Source organism: Microtus oregoni, unplaced genomic scaffold (genome assembly GCF_018167655.1).
Source record: "Microtus oregoni isolate MIOR12 unplaced genomic scaffold, Mior012 000010F_ref0000083, whole genome shotgun sequence".
Classification (NCBI taxonomy): Eukaryota; Metazoa; Chordata; class Mammalia; order Rodentia; family Cricetidae; genus Microtus; species Microtus oregoni.
The window spans coordinates 33,355,716-33,370,165 of record NW_024543069.1 but is presented as its reverse complement, the minus strand read 5'-3'; the positions used below and the strand labels follow the sequence as shown (position 1 = coordinate 33,370,165).

Genomic DNA, 14,450 nt, shown 5'->3' with positions numbered 1-14,450 from the left:
TAATTTAATTTCAGTAATATTGTCATAGATATTTTTATTTAATATAGTGACATTATTATTAACATGGCTAACATAAATCTTTGCTCATTTAGCATATTAGCCCCATTTCCAGTTTTTGGCTCCTTATAACTAGAGTGTTATTTAACAAACTTTTTGTGGTTTTGGGTATCAAATACAAAGACCTCCCTTTATCTGTGTGCTTGCATTGGTTGGGATATTCTGGAGACTTTTCTATTCTAAATCAAATTGCTTCTTTAAAAACAACAGCGATCTGATGATTACTGCATCCATGTATCATAGGGGGAGGATACCAAATCCAACTCTAGCATGCTTATGGAAATAAATGCTGCAACCCTCATCACACATATTCCTGCTTTGTGCCTTTAGTAAGTAGAAGGCTCACTGTTCATCTGTTTCAGCTTTCATATAACATTCACCCTTAAAGTTTTTTTAATATTTTTATTTAAAATTATTTTAATTTTATAAACTAGCCCCAGTTCCCCTTCCTCCCCTTCTCTTGTCCCTCCACCCCCCCCCCCCGCCCCTATCCACTCCTCAGAGGGAGTAAGGCCTCCCTTGGGGAGTCAGCAAAGTCTGGAATACCAAGTTGAGTTAGGACTAAGCACCTCCTCCCCCATGTCAAGGCTGAGCAAGGTATCCCACCATAGTTAATGGGCTCCAAGAAGCTAGTTCAGGCACCTGGGATAAATAAGTCCTGGGTCCATTGCCAAGCATCTCTCCCCCAACAGATCAAGGCACATAACTGTCACATTCAGAAGACCTAATTCTGATCCATGCCATTTCCCCAGCAGTCAGTTCAGAATCCGTGAGCTACCTGTTGAGGCCAGCCTTCTCTGATTTTCCCCATCATGATCTTTACTCATATGACGCCTCCTTCTTGTCTTCATCTGAAGCCAGGAGCTCAGTCCAGTGCTTGGCTGTGGATCACAGTATCTGCTTCCATCAGTTACTGGATGTAGGTTCTATGACAGGGTATTTGCCTAGCTGATTACAGGGGAAGGGCAGTTTAGGCACTCTCTCCACTATTGCTAGGAGTCTTAATTGGGGAGAAGGCGTATCATCCTTTGGATTCCTGGAAATTTTTGTAGCACCAGGCTTCTCCTTAATACCATAATGGCTCCTTCTATTAAAATATTCCAGGTTTTCTTCTGACCTAGGAATGAAATTGTAATTTAAATAGCTGTGGTAGTACGTGCCTTTAATCCCAGCACTTGAGGCAGAGACAGGCGGATCTCTGAGCCCAGCCTGGTCTATAGAGTGCAAGTTCTAAGTCAGGCTCCAAGTGAAAACTATGTCTTGAAAAAAAAAAGGCACTTAAGTGGTTTTTAAACCTTTGAAAAACATTTTAGAGGAAACAATTTAGATTCAGTAGAGTTTATATTTATTTTGATTAAAAATACCTGAAAAGGAAGGTAAAGAAAGATTTTACTGTTTTTATTTGTTTGCATGCATGTATGCCATGTGTATATCTGGTGCTTGTGGAGGTCAGAAGAGGGAGTCAGGCATCCTAAACCCTAAAACTGGAGTTACAGTTTGTTGTGAGGTGTCATGTAGATACTGAGACCTGAAAAGAGCAACTCTTATCAATTGAACCATTTTTCAACCCCCAAAAATGGTCTTTTAAATTCTGAATCTTTGAAATGTTATTGTGGATTTGTGTGCGGGCGTGTGTGTTGCAGTGTTTAACATGAGGCATGAAGTAAATGGACACACTGTCTTTAATGTGGGCATAGGAGTACTGGCTACTGTCAGGAAATATGTGTATTTAGACTACCTGTGGCTTGCTAGCAGCTGACATTCTGTAGTCGAATGTGCAGGCTTTTAATTGGCGACTCACTGGTGCTCTTGAACCTATAACAAATGCGATGTTCTGTATAAGTGTTGGTAACATTCTTCCATTCGATGATTTTCCTTTTGAATATTTGGAGTAGATCTTGCAAGCCTTTTATATTTGAAAATCATGGGAGGGTTTTGAAATTGGTTATTATGTTTTTGTGCAGGAAAATACAAATTAAGGCAAGATGAAATTGAGTTTATAGGAAAGAGGAGCCAGTATTTTAATTGCAGAACTGATTTAAAATTTTAGAGTCTGCCACAAACTCTCCAAGAATTGGAAGTCCACTGAGCCCAAAGAACAATACTGAAACAAGTACTCTCCAAGTGATTTCGAGAGGTTTGTCTGCTAGCCTCCCTGACCTGGACTCAGAACCATGGGTAGACGTGAAAGAGAGGCATCCTCCATCCCCAGTCACATTAAAGGTAAGTTTACAAACCCCAATGAAATGTGTGCCTTGGTTGAGTATAATGAGTTTTCTGTTTATCATACATGGATTTTTTCCCCCAATGTTTTATAAAAATTGAAGTTGTGTCCTTCAAGAGTGCTATGTTGTAGATGATCTAGGGACCACTCCAGGGAGTCTGCATCAATTCTTTTACCCAACCTCGTGTTTTCTCCAGTTAATCCAAAACAATACTGCTTAGCTTTCTATTAGAATTTGCCTACTTGTATACAATATTTGTCCTAAAAGAAAAAAGGTTTTTACAAAGTACATATGTGCGTACATATATGTATTATGTGTGCATACATATATATCTGATATATATGTATATATATACACATACATATATATCATACATATATATATGTATATCAAGCTACCTTGTTTCTTTAGGAATCAATATCTATACTTGAAGAGACATCAAATCAACTAACCTTTCCAGACCCAGAACAAAAAGAACGTGACTTTTTGTTTGAAGAGATGGAACATACAGAAAGAAGGAAAATGACAGTCAATGATTGGTCTGATGATGACTCAGATTTTGAAATTGATGACCAAGATTTAAACAAGATTTTGATTGTGACTCAGACACCACATTATATGAGAAAGCACCATGGAGGCGATCGAACAGGCACCCATACATCACAAGCAAACATTACTTCAGAACTTGCTGAAGTGATTAACGATGGCTTGTATTACTATGAACAGGACCTGTGGACAGAAAGTGAAAATGCACGCACAGCCATAAAGGTAACGATTTCTGGTGAGCATCTTTCTGCTGATAGTTTGATTTGATTGCATGGTATTACATGTTTTCTTAAACTTACTTATGTCATAAGATTTGTTGTATAAAATTATACACAATTTGAAAATTCTTGGAAATAGTCACAACCAGAGGAGTAATTTTAAGTGATATATGAATACTGTCGGCATCAAAAAATAGAATTTTCTGACTAAAAAATGTAATTTCTCATGAAGGAATAAAAAAGTTGCTATAGACAGGCCTACTTGATATGTTCATTCCATTCTCTTGCCTAAATGTTAAGCTAAGGTAGAAGAGAGAGCCAGAATAGCTGTCTGGGCTCCAGATCTCTTTAACTTGTAGGAGCCGGGCGGTGGTGGCGCACGCCTTTAATCCCAGCACTCGGGAGGCAGAGGCAGGCGGATCTCTGTGAGTTCGAGGCCAGCCTGGTCTACAAGAGCTAGTTCCAGGACAGGAACCAAAAGCTACGGAGAAACCCTGTCTCGAAAAATCAAAAAAAAAAAAAAAACTTGTAGGAGTGTGAGCAGGTCTTTTTCTGCTGTTAAACTTTTCAGAGAGGCTTCCAAAGGTAAACATGAGAGTGAGTATTGAAACAATGAGGGAAGGTGACCTCAAATAGGAGGGAAATCAGGCAGCTGTAGAAAGAAAAGCTGCCAGCTAGTGTTTGAACAGAGGGACTGCCTATCCTGGGCTTGTGAATAAGAGACACAATCTCCTTGGAATCACCATTCATTACTGCTTATGGCCACTGCCTTTTCAGAGAAACTGCCTCAGGTAGGTTATGTCAGATGTTTCAAAGCTTATACAGTTTTCTGCCAGTCTTGCTGCGTGGGAAAGGAAGTATGATTTTTTTTCATTCATTTTGGGGGGGGGTTGTTTTTGGTTTTTGTTTGTGGTTTTTTTTTTGTTGTTTTTTTGTTTGTTTGTTTTTTGAGTCAGGGTTTTTCTGCAACAGCTCTGGCTGTCCTGGAACTAGCTCTATAGACCTGGCTGGCCTCGAACTCACAGAGATCCACCTGCCTCTGCCTCGGAGTGATAGAATGAGAAGCATGCGCCACCACTGCCCATCTTGTATGTATGTTTTTATGAGGTTTAGATAGTAGGGTTTTATTCATAAAAATTCATTTGTGTATGTATACACATGCATGCAAAGGTGGGCAAATTCACTCATGTCTCATTGCAAGTGTGGAGGTCTGAGGACAACTTGAAGGAGTTGATTTTCTCCTTCCGTGTAGGTCCTGGAAATGGAACTCAGGTCCTCAGGCCTGGCAGGGAGCACCTTTACTTGTTGAGCCATCTTTTGTTTCTGATGCTTGTTTTTAGAAGTGATGTCTGTGTGGAATCATTTTTGTAACAGAAGCATAAATATATTCTACTAATTGCTGGGCTGGGAGGCAGGCCTGTATAATCAATCACAAAGAAACCAATAGGAGCAGTATAAGTTCAAGGGTAGCCTGAACTTGGATATAGCTCAGTGATAAATGATTAGCGTGTTTGAGGCTATTTCCATGACGAAATCACTGTCCTTGTATCTAAAAGAATAAACAGGTTGGTGTTGGATTAGATAGAATGGGCCTCTGGAAAGAGTCAAGTTAGAGTGAAATCAGATATGTAAGAATGAAATGAGCAAAAAGCAGGAAAAATTATTTCAGGGAGAGGAGTCACTGAAGTGTCAGTGATCTGAAAAAGGGCAGCTGTGAAAATTGAGAAACCAGTTTGCCCATAGCTGTATCAAATGGTAATTAAGGTTGTGAAGGCAGAGTCAGATTAGATTAGAATTTGTAGACCACGTTAAATAGTGTGGAATTATCAAAAACTCAAGTGCAGGTTTACAGATAGACTATGACATAATCCTATTTTTATTTTTTTAAAAGATCACTATTGTCCATAGCACAGGAAATAGGTTATATGGGGACAAAAATGGCGGGAGGCTATTAACAGGTTTTCTGTCTAGGAGATGGAGAATGATAATCTTAGTTAAACTGGTAGCACAGGAAATATGAATTACATCTGAGCCTTGATGGATAAGAGAGAAGAATCGGGTGTGTCGGAAACTGGACGGTTGATTCTGTAGGTATGCAGAGTATGCCAGGATGTGTTAATGAAGAAGTATTGGTGGTTCCAGAAGCTGTTTTGAACGGGTGTGATAGGGGCAGGTGCATATATCTTTATTGGTAAAACCAGTGAAGTAGCCACGTGATAGACGATGAGACAAGACATCTTAAAATATCCAAAGGTCTATAAGGCACCTGAGTGAAATGCAGGAGCTTGTTTTCCTGAAGATTGTGGCTGAGCTCCACTGTGTTAAGTTTGGCTGTAGGAGACTGTATTTATGCTCTTCCCTAAATTCGAAAACAAAAACAAACATTAAATACATTCTCAATGAAAGAACTTAATTTGCCTTTTCTTCTTTTCCCTTAGGGAATAGAACATTTTTTTGATTGTTTTAAGCAGAATAGGGAAGGAAAAAAATTACCCTAGAGTCACATTCCTGTAGCCCAAGTATATTGTTTGACTGAAGTGATTGGGGTAAGAGATGGTCCAGCAGTCAGATGTACTAGCTGATCTTCCAAAGAACCTCAGTTCAGTTCCCAAAACTGTCTTCTGCACACATGGTGAGCATTTATACTTTCAGTCCAAAAACTCATATACATAGAATAAAAGTAAATAAAAGTTAGAAAAAAATAGGTGGAGAGCTTCCTCATGCATGTGCATACACATATACACACACAAACACATAAATATCAATTATTAAATATGCTTTAAAAAGTTAATGAGAACCTGTCAATTTCACAGGTGCCCACTGTAAGCAAATTTAGATCACTTTGAATCAGCTTTATTTCTGGAACACAAGGTATTTACTTAAAGTTGTTTTATAAGGAAAGAGTAGCACAAAGTTAATAATTGCCACATGTGAGAATGAGCACAGGAGGACCATCCCTTAAAGTAATTGGTGGTGGAATTACTAAGCAAATGTGGATTGCCTGTGTTTTTCTATACTTACTCAAGAGCAGAGTGTGGTGGCACACAATCCTAGCATTTGGGAAGCAGAGGCAGGCAGATCTCTTTGAAATTAAAAAAAAATACAAATAATAAGCATAAAAATCAATTGATGGGATTAGTGAATTAGTAAATTAGATTCAGTAGAAAACATGAAGACCGAACATGGGAGATTGGGAATCGGAAGCAACATGAAAAACAGGTGCAAGAGGGTACCAGATCTCTTTATAGATGATTGTGAACCACCATGTGGTTGCTAGGAATTGAACTCAGGACCTCAGGAAGAGCAGTCAATGCTCTTAACCTCTGAGCCATCTTTCCAGCCCCTTAAAAAAAAAAACTTGCAAAGTACAAACCAGAAAGAAAGAAAATAAGGAAGGAAAGGAAAGAGAGAGAAAGAAAAATAAAAAAGGCTGCTGGGGTGGTTTGTTTAGTACAAATATTTAAGTAGCTGATGTAAGCAGGTTGTCAAGAGTTTATGAAAGTACAACCAGTCATTTACATGTGAGACATTGAGGAGACAAGCGAGATGAACAAGAGATGTGTACATCATCAGATCAGCACAATCTCCATCAGCACCCAGATGGCTTTGTGTGTTTGTGTGTGTGTGTTGTATATTCATGCAACAGTTAACAAAGTGATTTGAAATTCATGTGAAATTTTTAAATAATTTGGGATAGTCAGAACAAACTTTACAGAAAACAAAGTTAGGCAGTGGATGCTACTCACTGGGAGAATGCTTACCTTGAACTCTAGCAATCTCTGTATTGTGTTCTTAGCACAGCCAGACAAAGAATGAAAGAAAGAAAATATAGTAAAGTGTTTAGCTTTGTTCTTAATAAAACTATAATTACCAAGACAGAAGTACTAGCATAAGGTTTAGGTATATGTGTGTTTGAATGTGTCAAAAATTCTTAAATGTCTATAAATCAATTTACATTTAATGGGGGAAGAATATTTGTTTGTAGTGGAAGGAAATCTGGATATCTATGCCAAATAATAAAGTTGTTTAGGTCCTCCCCTTTATCAGAATTTTTTTTTAAAAAAAAATTATCTAGGCTGGGCCTTGTGCCTTCTAATTCCAGCACTTGGTAGGTGGAAGATAGAGAATTAGGAGTTCCAGGTGATCTTCAGCTATCCACAGTAAATTTGAGGCCATCTTAATCAAATGAGACCATATCTCAAGAAAACAAACAAACAAAACAAATGATTACTAACTAGGATTAGAAGAGTAAATGTTAGCCGGGCGGTGGTGGCGCATGCCTTTAATCCCAGCACTCGGGAGGCAGAGGCAGGCGGATCTCTGTGAGTTCGAAACCAGCCTGGTCTACAAGAGCTAGTTCCAGGACAGGCTCCAAAACCACAGAGAAACCCTGTCTCGAAAAACCAAAAAAAAAAAAAAAAAAAAAAAACCCAAAAAAAGAAGAGTAAATGTTAGTGCAAAAGGCACGAAACACATTTTCTGTTGGCGTTGTTTTGTTGTGCTGTGAATGGACACTGACACTCTTCACAAAGCTGAGAAGGAAATGTAATAAAGAATTTGAGATTAGCATACAGAATAATCTACATGCAAACTCACATTCTTGGTGGAAATTAACTTAGTGGGTTTTATACATAAATGTAAAGTAAAACTTATGAAAATTCAGATTATATGAGAAAATCTGAATGTCCTTGGGATTGTATGTTTTTTGTATGATAGCAAAGTTTTATCTAGGGAAATAATGTCTGAACACTAGACTTCATTAAGCTTAACATATGCAGTATGAAAGGAACTGCTAAGAGATAGGAAAAACAACCAGACTAGGAGGAAATAGTTGTCAAAAAAAAAAAATAGTTTGACAAAGCACCCTGACCAAAAATATGTACAAAGGCCATTTAAAATAAGAAATCAAACTGGTTTAAGGGTAGTCAAAAATGCTGGGCACAGGCGCATACTCCTGAAGTGCCAGCACTTGGAAGGAGAGGTAAGAGGATCAAGAGCTTAAGGTCATCCTCTACTATGTAACAGATTTGACACTAACCTGGGACTGTATGAGATTCTGTGTGCAAGACAAAACTGTCCCAAAAGCCAAAGAAAAAGAGGTAGCAAGGGAGACTATGAAAAGATGTTCCACTTGGGGAGTTACAGTCAGAACACAGGGTGCTATAACATCCCATTAAGATCATCAAACACCAATTCAGTGAGCATACCAAATGCAATGGCTGGAAGTGGGTAGCTTGTGGGGGGTGCAAAATAACAAGCATGGTCACCTTTGAAAATTATTTCAACTGTTTCTTATAAATTGTAATAACTTTTACAAAAATAAAGCAAGCAAATTTACCACACAAATTGGAGTTTATAACCATACATGTACCTGGATATTAGCAGCTTTAGCCGTATTGCCTAAACTTGGATATAATCAAGATAACTCAAAGGAGGTCAGTAAATAAGCCATGGTGCATTCAGTCAATGAATTCTTATTTATTGCTTTATGTAATTGAACAATCAAGTTGAGGAAATACAGAGGTAAGTCTTAAGATCATGTTTCTGAGTGAAACCAATCTGAAAAGGCTGCTCAATGTATGTGATTCCAGCTGTGGCATTCTGGAAAACCAACTGGAGATGGTAAAAAGAGCTTGCCAGAGACGTGGGAAGGGTCGAGAAGACAGCAGACGACTCTTAGGGCAGTGTAGCTAGCTGATCATTAGTTTGTCAGTATGTAGAATGTGCTCCTTTATGAACGAACTGTGAACTTTGATGTTGATGTCAGTTTGTCAGTTTTAAGCAGTGTGCCATTCTGGACTGCTCACTGACAGTGGGAAGGGCGTGCTTGCATGAGTGCAGTGATGTGTGCCCAGCTCTGCTCTGTTCCTAAAACTACTCTAAATACAAAGGCCTATTGTACACAAATGAGGTGTACAAAAAGTACTAAAGGTACTTTTGTACTAAAGGTGTATCTCCTAAAGGAATTGTGTTTAGATTATGTAAAGACAAGTCAAACAACCCACCTAAAACTGAAGCCGAATTTAAGCATTTTTCCAAAGAAGATGTAGGATCAGGAGAGTGAAAAAAAATCCATGTCTTCATACCAATAACATGACTATTAGTTACTATTTACAGAAGATAGATACTGAAGTGCCATTGAGGATGGGGAAGAATTAAAGTCTCTCCCCCTGCCCCCGGTATATAAAATAGAACACCCAGTTTGGAAGACAGTTTGGTAATCACATGACCCAGCAATCCCATTCCTACATGTGTGAACCAAGACAAAAATACTTGAGCACAAATATTCATTATAACATGTTAAAAGCAAAAACTCAAGTCTCTGCAGCTAATAGATGTGTTGTATACCTAAAGTAGAACATTTAGTAATCGTTGTGAGGGGTACAGCACGAAAGATTATGAAAATATAGGTTTTGAGCCTCTTTATACAGGATATCCATGGATAGAGTGTACTTTACAGTTTCCTTGGATGCAGGTTGTGGGGGCATGTAAGAAATGTGGAGTGACTCCCACAAAGCCAGCACATTGCGTAGGATCAAAACCCCATGCCATTGTCCTTGGCTTCTCATCAGCCCTCATTGCTCGCCATGTTCAGAGAGTCCAGTTTTAACCCAAGCTTTTTCAGTCACAGTCCAGCTGGCCTTGGTGAGCTCCCAGTAGATCAGCTCCACTGTCTCAATGGGTGGGTGCACCCCTCGTGGTCCCAACTTCTTTGCTCATGTTCTCCCTCCTTCTGCTCCTCATTGGGACCTTGGGAGCTCAGTCCAGTGCTCCAGTGTGGGTCTCTGTCTCTATCTCCATCCATCACCAGATGAAGGTTCTATGATGATATGCAAGATATTCGTCAGTATTGCTATAGGCTAGGGTCATTTCCGGTTCCCTATCCTCAGCTGCCCAAGGAACTAACTAGGGACCTCAGCTTGGGCTCCTGGGAGCCACTCTAGGTTCAAGTCTCTTGCCAACCCTAAGGTGGCTCCCTTAACTAAGAATTGTGCTTCCGTGCTCCCCTATCCAACCTTCCTTTATCCCAATCCTCCTTTTTCCCCAAGTTCCCCCCATCCTCCCCTTCTCCCTTTTCTCTCCCCATCTCCCCTTACCCTCATCCCACCCCACCCCCAAGATCCCAATTTTGTGGGAGCCTAGCCAGTTTGGATGTTCACCTTCCTAGATATGGACAGAGGGGGGAGGACCTAGGACTTACCACAGGGCAGGGAACCCTGACTGCTCTTTGGACTGGAGAGGGAGGGGGAGAAGAGGGGGAGGAGGGAGAGAAGGATGGGAGGAGGGGGAGGGAAATGGGAGGCTGGGAGGAGGTGGAAACTTTTTTTTTTCTTCCTTTTCTCAATAAAAAAAAAAAGAAAGAAAGAAATGTGGAGTGAATGCTGATGAGTGCTGGCCATCTTTGGGAATCCAAGAGCTAAGTGTGTAAAACTGATTGAATTGTCTATGTGAATTACACATGTTAAATGATAGCAGAGGGGGTGGAGTGGCATGTGCCTGTAGTCCCAGTTTACATCAGGATTGTTTGAGGCCAACCTCAGCAGCATACACATGGCAAGACCTTGTCTCAGTCAGAGTGTCAACAAATCCAACATTCATGTCGATGGATGATGAAATCCTGTTAGCATATCAGTATTATTTAAATTAATCTAGAATCTCCAGTCCCTGTCAAAATCTTGACAGCACTTTTTTCTTTCAGACATTGAAATATTTGACCAAAAACTTACTGCCCTCTGTAAAACATTCTCAAAAAAGAATAAAGTTGAAATAACTGAATGTGGCACAAGCTTGTAACACCAGCACTGAGACTGAGCAAGGAGAAAGTGAGGCTGCTAGTGAGAATGGTCTAAAAGGGAGGGGAGATTAGTGAGATGACTCAGCAGTTGGGAGTGCAGCCTGGTCTTGCAGAGGACCTGAGTTCATTCCCAGCACCTGTGCTTGGCAGCTCACAACCCCCTCCCTGTGTATCCATGACCGTTTTCTGGGCTCTGAGCCCTAGGCATGCACTCAGTGCTTAGACATACTTGCAGGCACTCACACTTAAAAACCCAACCATTAATGGTGGAGAAAGAAGGACACTCCAAATGTGCTACAAAATTCTGGGGAGAGCTTTGAAAGAGACCTCCATGGATGTACCAAATGATTTTAAAGAATCCTGTGTGTGAATGTGTACATGTATGTGTACGTGCATGCATGTGTGTGTGTGTGCACGTGCATGCATGGTAGCCAGAGGTTGATGTTAGGTGTTGTGCTGAATACTTCTGTGACAGCTTATGACATGAGGAAAATGTGCAGGAGTCCATTTTCTCACTTAACCGGCTGGGTTTCAAAGGTTGAATAGACGTCAGGCATAAACAAGTGCCTTTCCTCCACTGAACCATCTTGCTGGACCTCAAATGATTTTTTTGTGTACCAAGGACAGTCAATGGAGATAAAATCTCCTCAAATGGTATTGAAAAAACTATGAATCCAAATGTAAAAACAATACACTATATTTTTTAAAAAGTTGAAATTGGATGAAATGCTTAAATATAACACCCATAACTATAGAACACTTAGGAAAGCAGTTCTTAGACTGTGTGTTGCAGCACTTGGGGGTGGGGGGTTGAGCAGCCCTTTCACAGGAGTCGAATATTAGATATTCTGCATATCAGACAATTTATGATTTATAGCATTACAAAATTACAGCTATGTAATTACAGTTACATTTTATTACATAAAATGATTTTATGGTTGGGTTCACCACAACATGAGGAACAGTATTTAAGGGGCACAGCATCAAGACGGTGCTAATTTTGAAGAAGGCCACCCGTAAGTGAAGAGCTTTCTGACATTCCACTAATCAGTAGTTTCTTATATATCACATGTATAAAACATAAGGAATTGTCTTGTATATATAAAGAACACCTACAACTCTAGAGTATAATTTAATTTTCAAAATGGTCAAAGGACTTGTATAGATAACTTCCTATACAATCTGTTCAGCATTTTCATCAAGCATATAAATGTAAATAAACCCATGAGAGAGTGCTCTATTCAGTTAGCTACAAGATAAAAGATAGATGAACCTAAAGACTGCATGCTATGAGAAATACTCATCGACAAAAGAGAATACTGCATAATTCCATTAATGTGGAGCATGTAGCTAGAGATGGACATCTGTTAAAGCTGAGAGAAGAGAATTATAAATTGCTATTAAGTGAATATATGATATCAGTTTTGTTAGATGAGAATATTAGAAATGTTATAACAATGTCTCTATTCTTAACAGTAATAAAGTGCACACAAATAGTTAAGATGGTAAACTTTACATGGTTTTCAAATTAAAATGTAAAAGCCACTTCACAAATATCACCAAAAGAAAATTTAAGATGAATCAGAATGTACTCAGAAGTAACTTGGAGACACAAAGCATTACTTGTGCTGGAAATACCCTGTTGCAGTGGCAGAGGGCAAGTTAGGGCCGGGGACAAGCTTGGTGGCCGTGCACTTACTTACCTGCCTGGTGTGTTCCAGGCCTTTTGTTCAATCCCCATTAGTGTAAATTTAAGTTGAAATTCATCAAAAGAGATGTAACATAATTCATTATATTTAATAAAAATGTTTTGGATAAATGAAAAAGTTCACAGAACAAATCCATTGTCAAAGTGATTAATTCTATAAGTATATATTGGATAATCATGCAATAAAAATAGTATAGAAACGGTTTTGTGCCTGAGACTTTATTTTTTCCAAAGTATGAGTGTGTATATAGCTATGTTTATGTTTTGAGTTGCCCAAGGTGAGTTCAGGGAATCAAACTTGGATCCTTTGTAGGAGCAGGTTTCACTGCTAACCACTGAGCCATCTGTCCGGTCCCATCCATGGCTTCTTGACCTATAGTGGACTTTAAAGCAAGTTTTAATTAGGAATTAAAATGATTAGAAACAAAAGGAAAGGTATTGATTAGTCCTGCTTGAAAACATTATTTTTAAACAATACCATCTCAGGGAAGGATTAAGTGGACATTCACACTGAAGTTAAGAGATGCAGCAAATAAAGACAAGCCAGTCTCCAGCACAATCCTTGACTCAATTTTCCCCCGGATAGATGGGGTGCTATGCATCTGTAATCCTAGCAATAACAAAGCCGAGGCAAGGAGAGCATTCAAGTCCAGTGTAGGTTTTGGAGCAGTGTCTTGTTTGGAAAAATAAATCTATGAATGAATGCATCCAATTCTCAAGGGCTTCAAACAAAACTTGTTCACGTCAGCTGATTTTGATTGTGAGATAGGAAAGATGTAGACTGCTTCAGCCACTAGGAGACTCTCTAGAAGACAAAGCCATGTCTTACAGTTATATCCGAGCTGTTGCCTTAGTGTGCTGTATTTGATATTTTCGACTTTACTGGCACCAAGTTTGTGGGCTTGGTGATGCATGTTCCCAAAATCCATATGACAACAGGAAGATAGCCTAACCTTAGCCATGGAGAAGAGGCAGTAAGTAACCATGGCAAGGACTGAGGTAATATTGCTATCAAGGAAATAGAGAAAAAAATCTGCACTGTGTAAAACCTTAGGAAAATTGGAGAAAACTAGCAGAACTTTCCAACATGTTTCAAACACAATTGAGTAGTAATTGTTGTGCAAGACAAACTCAAGGGGCTGAAGAGATGGCTTAGTGTTTAAGGACACTGGCTCCTCTTCCAGAGTTCCTGGAGTAAATGCAGAAATTACATATAGAGGTCAGTGTATATAGGAAGGAAAATGTGATATAAGGAGAAAATAGTGTCTTGGAAAGGATATGTTATCTCTTTCAAGTTTATTTTTCTAAGCAGTTATTAAGAGTAACTTAGTTGTTTTAGTTTGAAAATCATGAAGAACCTGTTTCTTATGTCCATAACCACTCAAAAAAAAAAATTGAATGGCTGAAACAAAGCAAATTTATATCCAAGTGAACTAGCCTGGTATCTGCTCATTCTTATTTTTTTTTTTTTTTTTTTTTTTTGGTATTTTTCGAGATAGGGTTTCTCTGTGGCTTTGGAGCCTGTCCTGGAACTAGCTCTGTAGACCAGGCTGGTCTCGAACTCACAGAGATCCGCCTGCCTCTGCCTCCCGAGTGCTGGGATTAAAGGCGTGCGCCACCACCGCCCGGCTGGTATCTGCTCATTCTTAAAGGCTCAACAAGGTGTTGGAATTTGCAACTTGTATTAAGAGTTACTTCCATCATTGTTTTCTCATGAATTTGCTGATAAACCACATGTGAGCGTGCACAGCCATACACGCATACACACGTGCCTGCTTGTGGAGATCTGACAGCTTGCTGGAGCTTGTTCCCTTGATTATAGTCAGGTCAGCAGATTTGGTAGGGGGAACGTTTACCCAAGGCGTGATTTATATGCTAAAACAGTCAACTAGAGAGTGAGA

At 39.3% G+C, this 14,450-nt stretch overlaps 1 protein-coding gene across 1 annotated transcript in view; it reads left to right on the top strand.

Annotated features, from left to right (window-relative positions):
- The window catches only part of Larp1b (La ribonucleoprotein 1B), a 39,776-nt gene extending 36,523 nt beyond the window's left edge, over positions 1 to 3,253 (top strand). The window contains exons 10-11 of the mRNA XM_041658989.1: positions 2,108 to 2,280; positions 2,694 to 3,253. Coding sequence (XP_041514923.1) covers positions 2,108 to 2,280; positions 2,694 to 3,095 — 575 coding nt within the window. The 3' untranslated portion in view covers positions 3,096 to 3,253. The remainder of the gene's footprint in view (positions 1 to 2,107; positions 2,281 to 2,693) is intronic.
- The last annotated feature ends 11,197 nt before the right edge of the window (positions 3,254 to 14,450 follow it).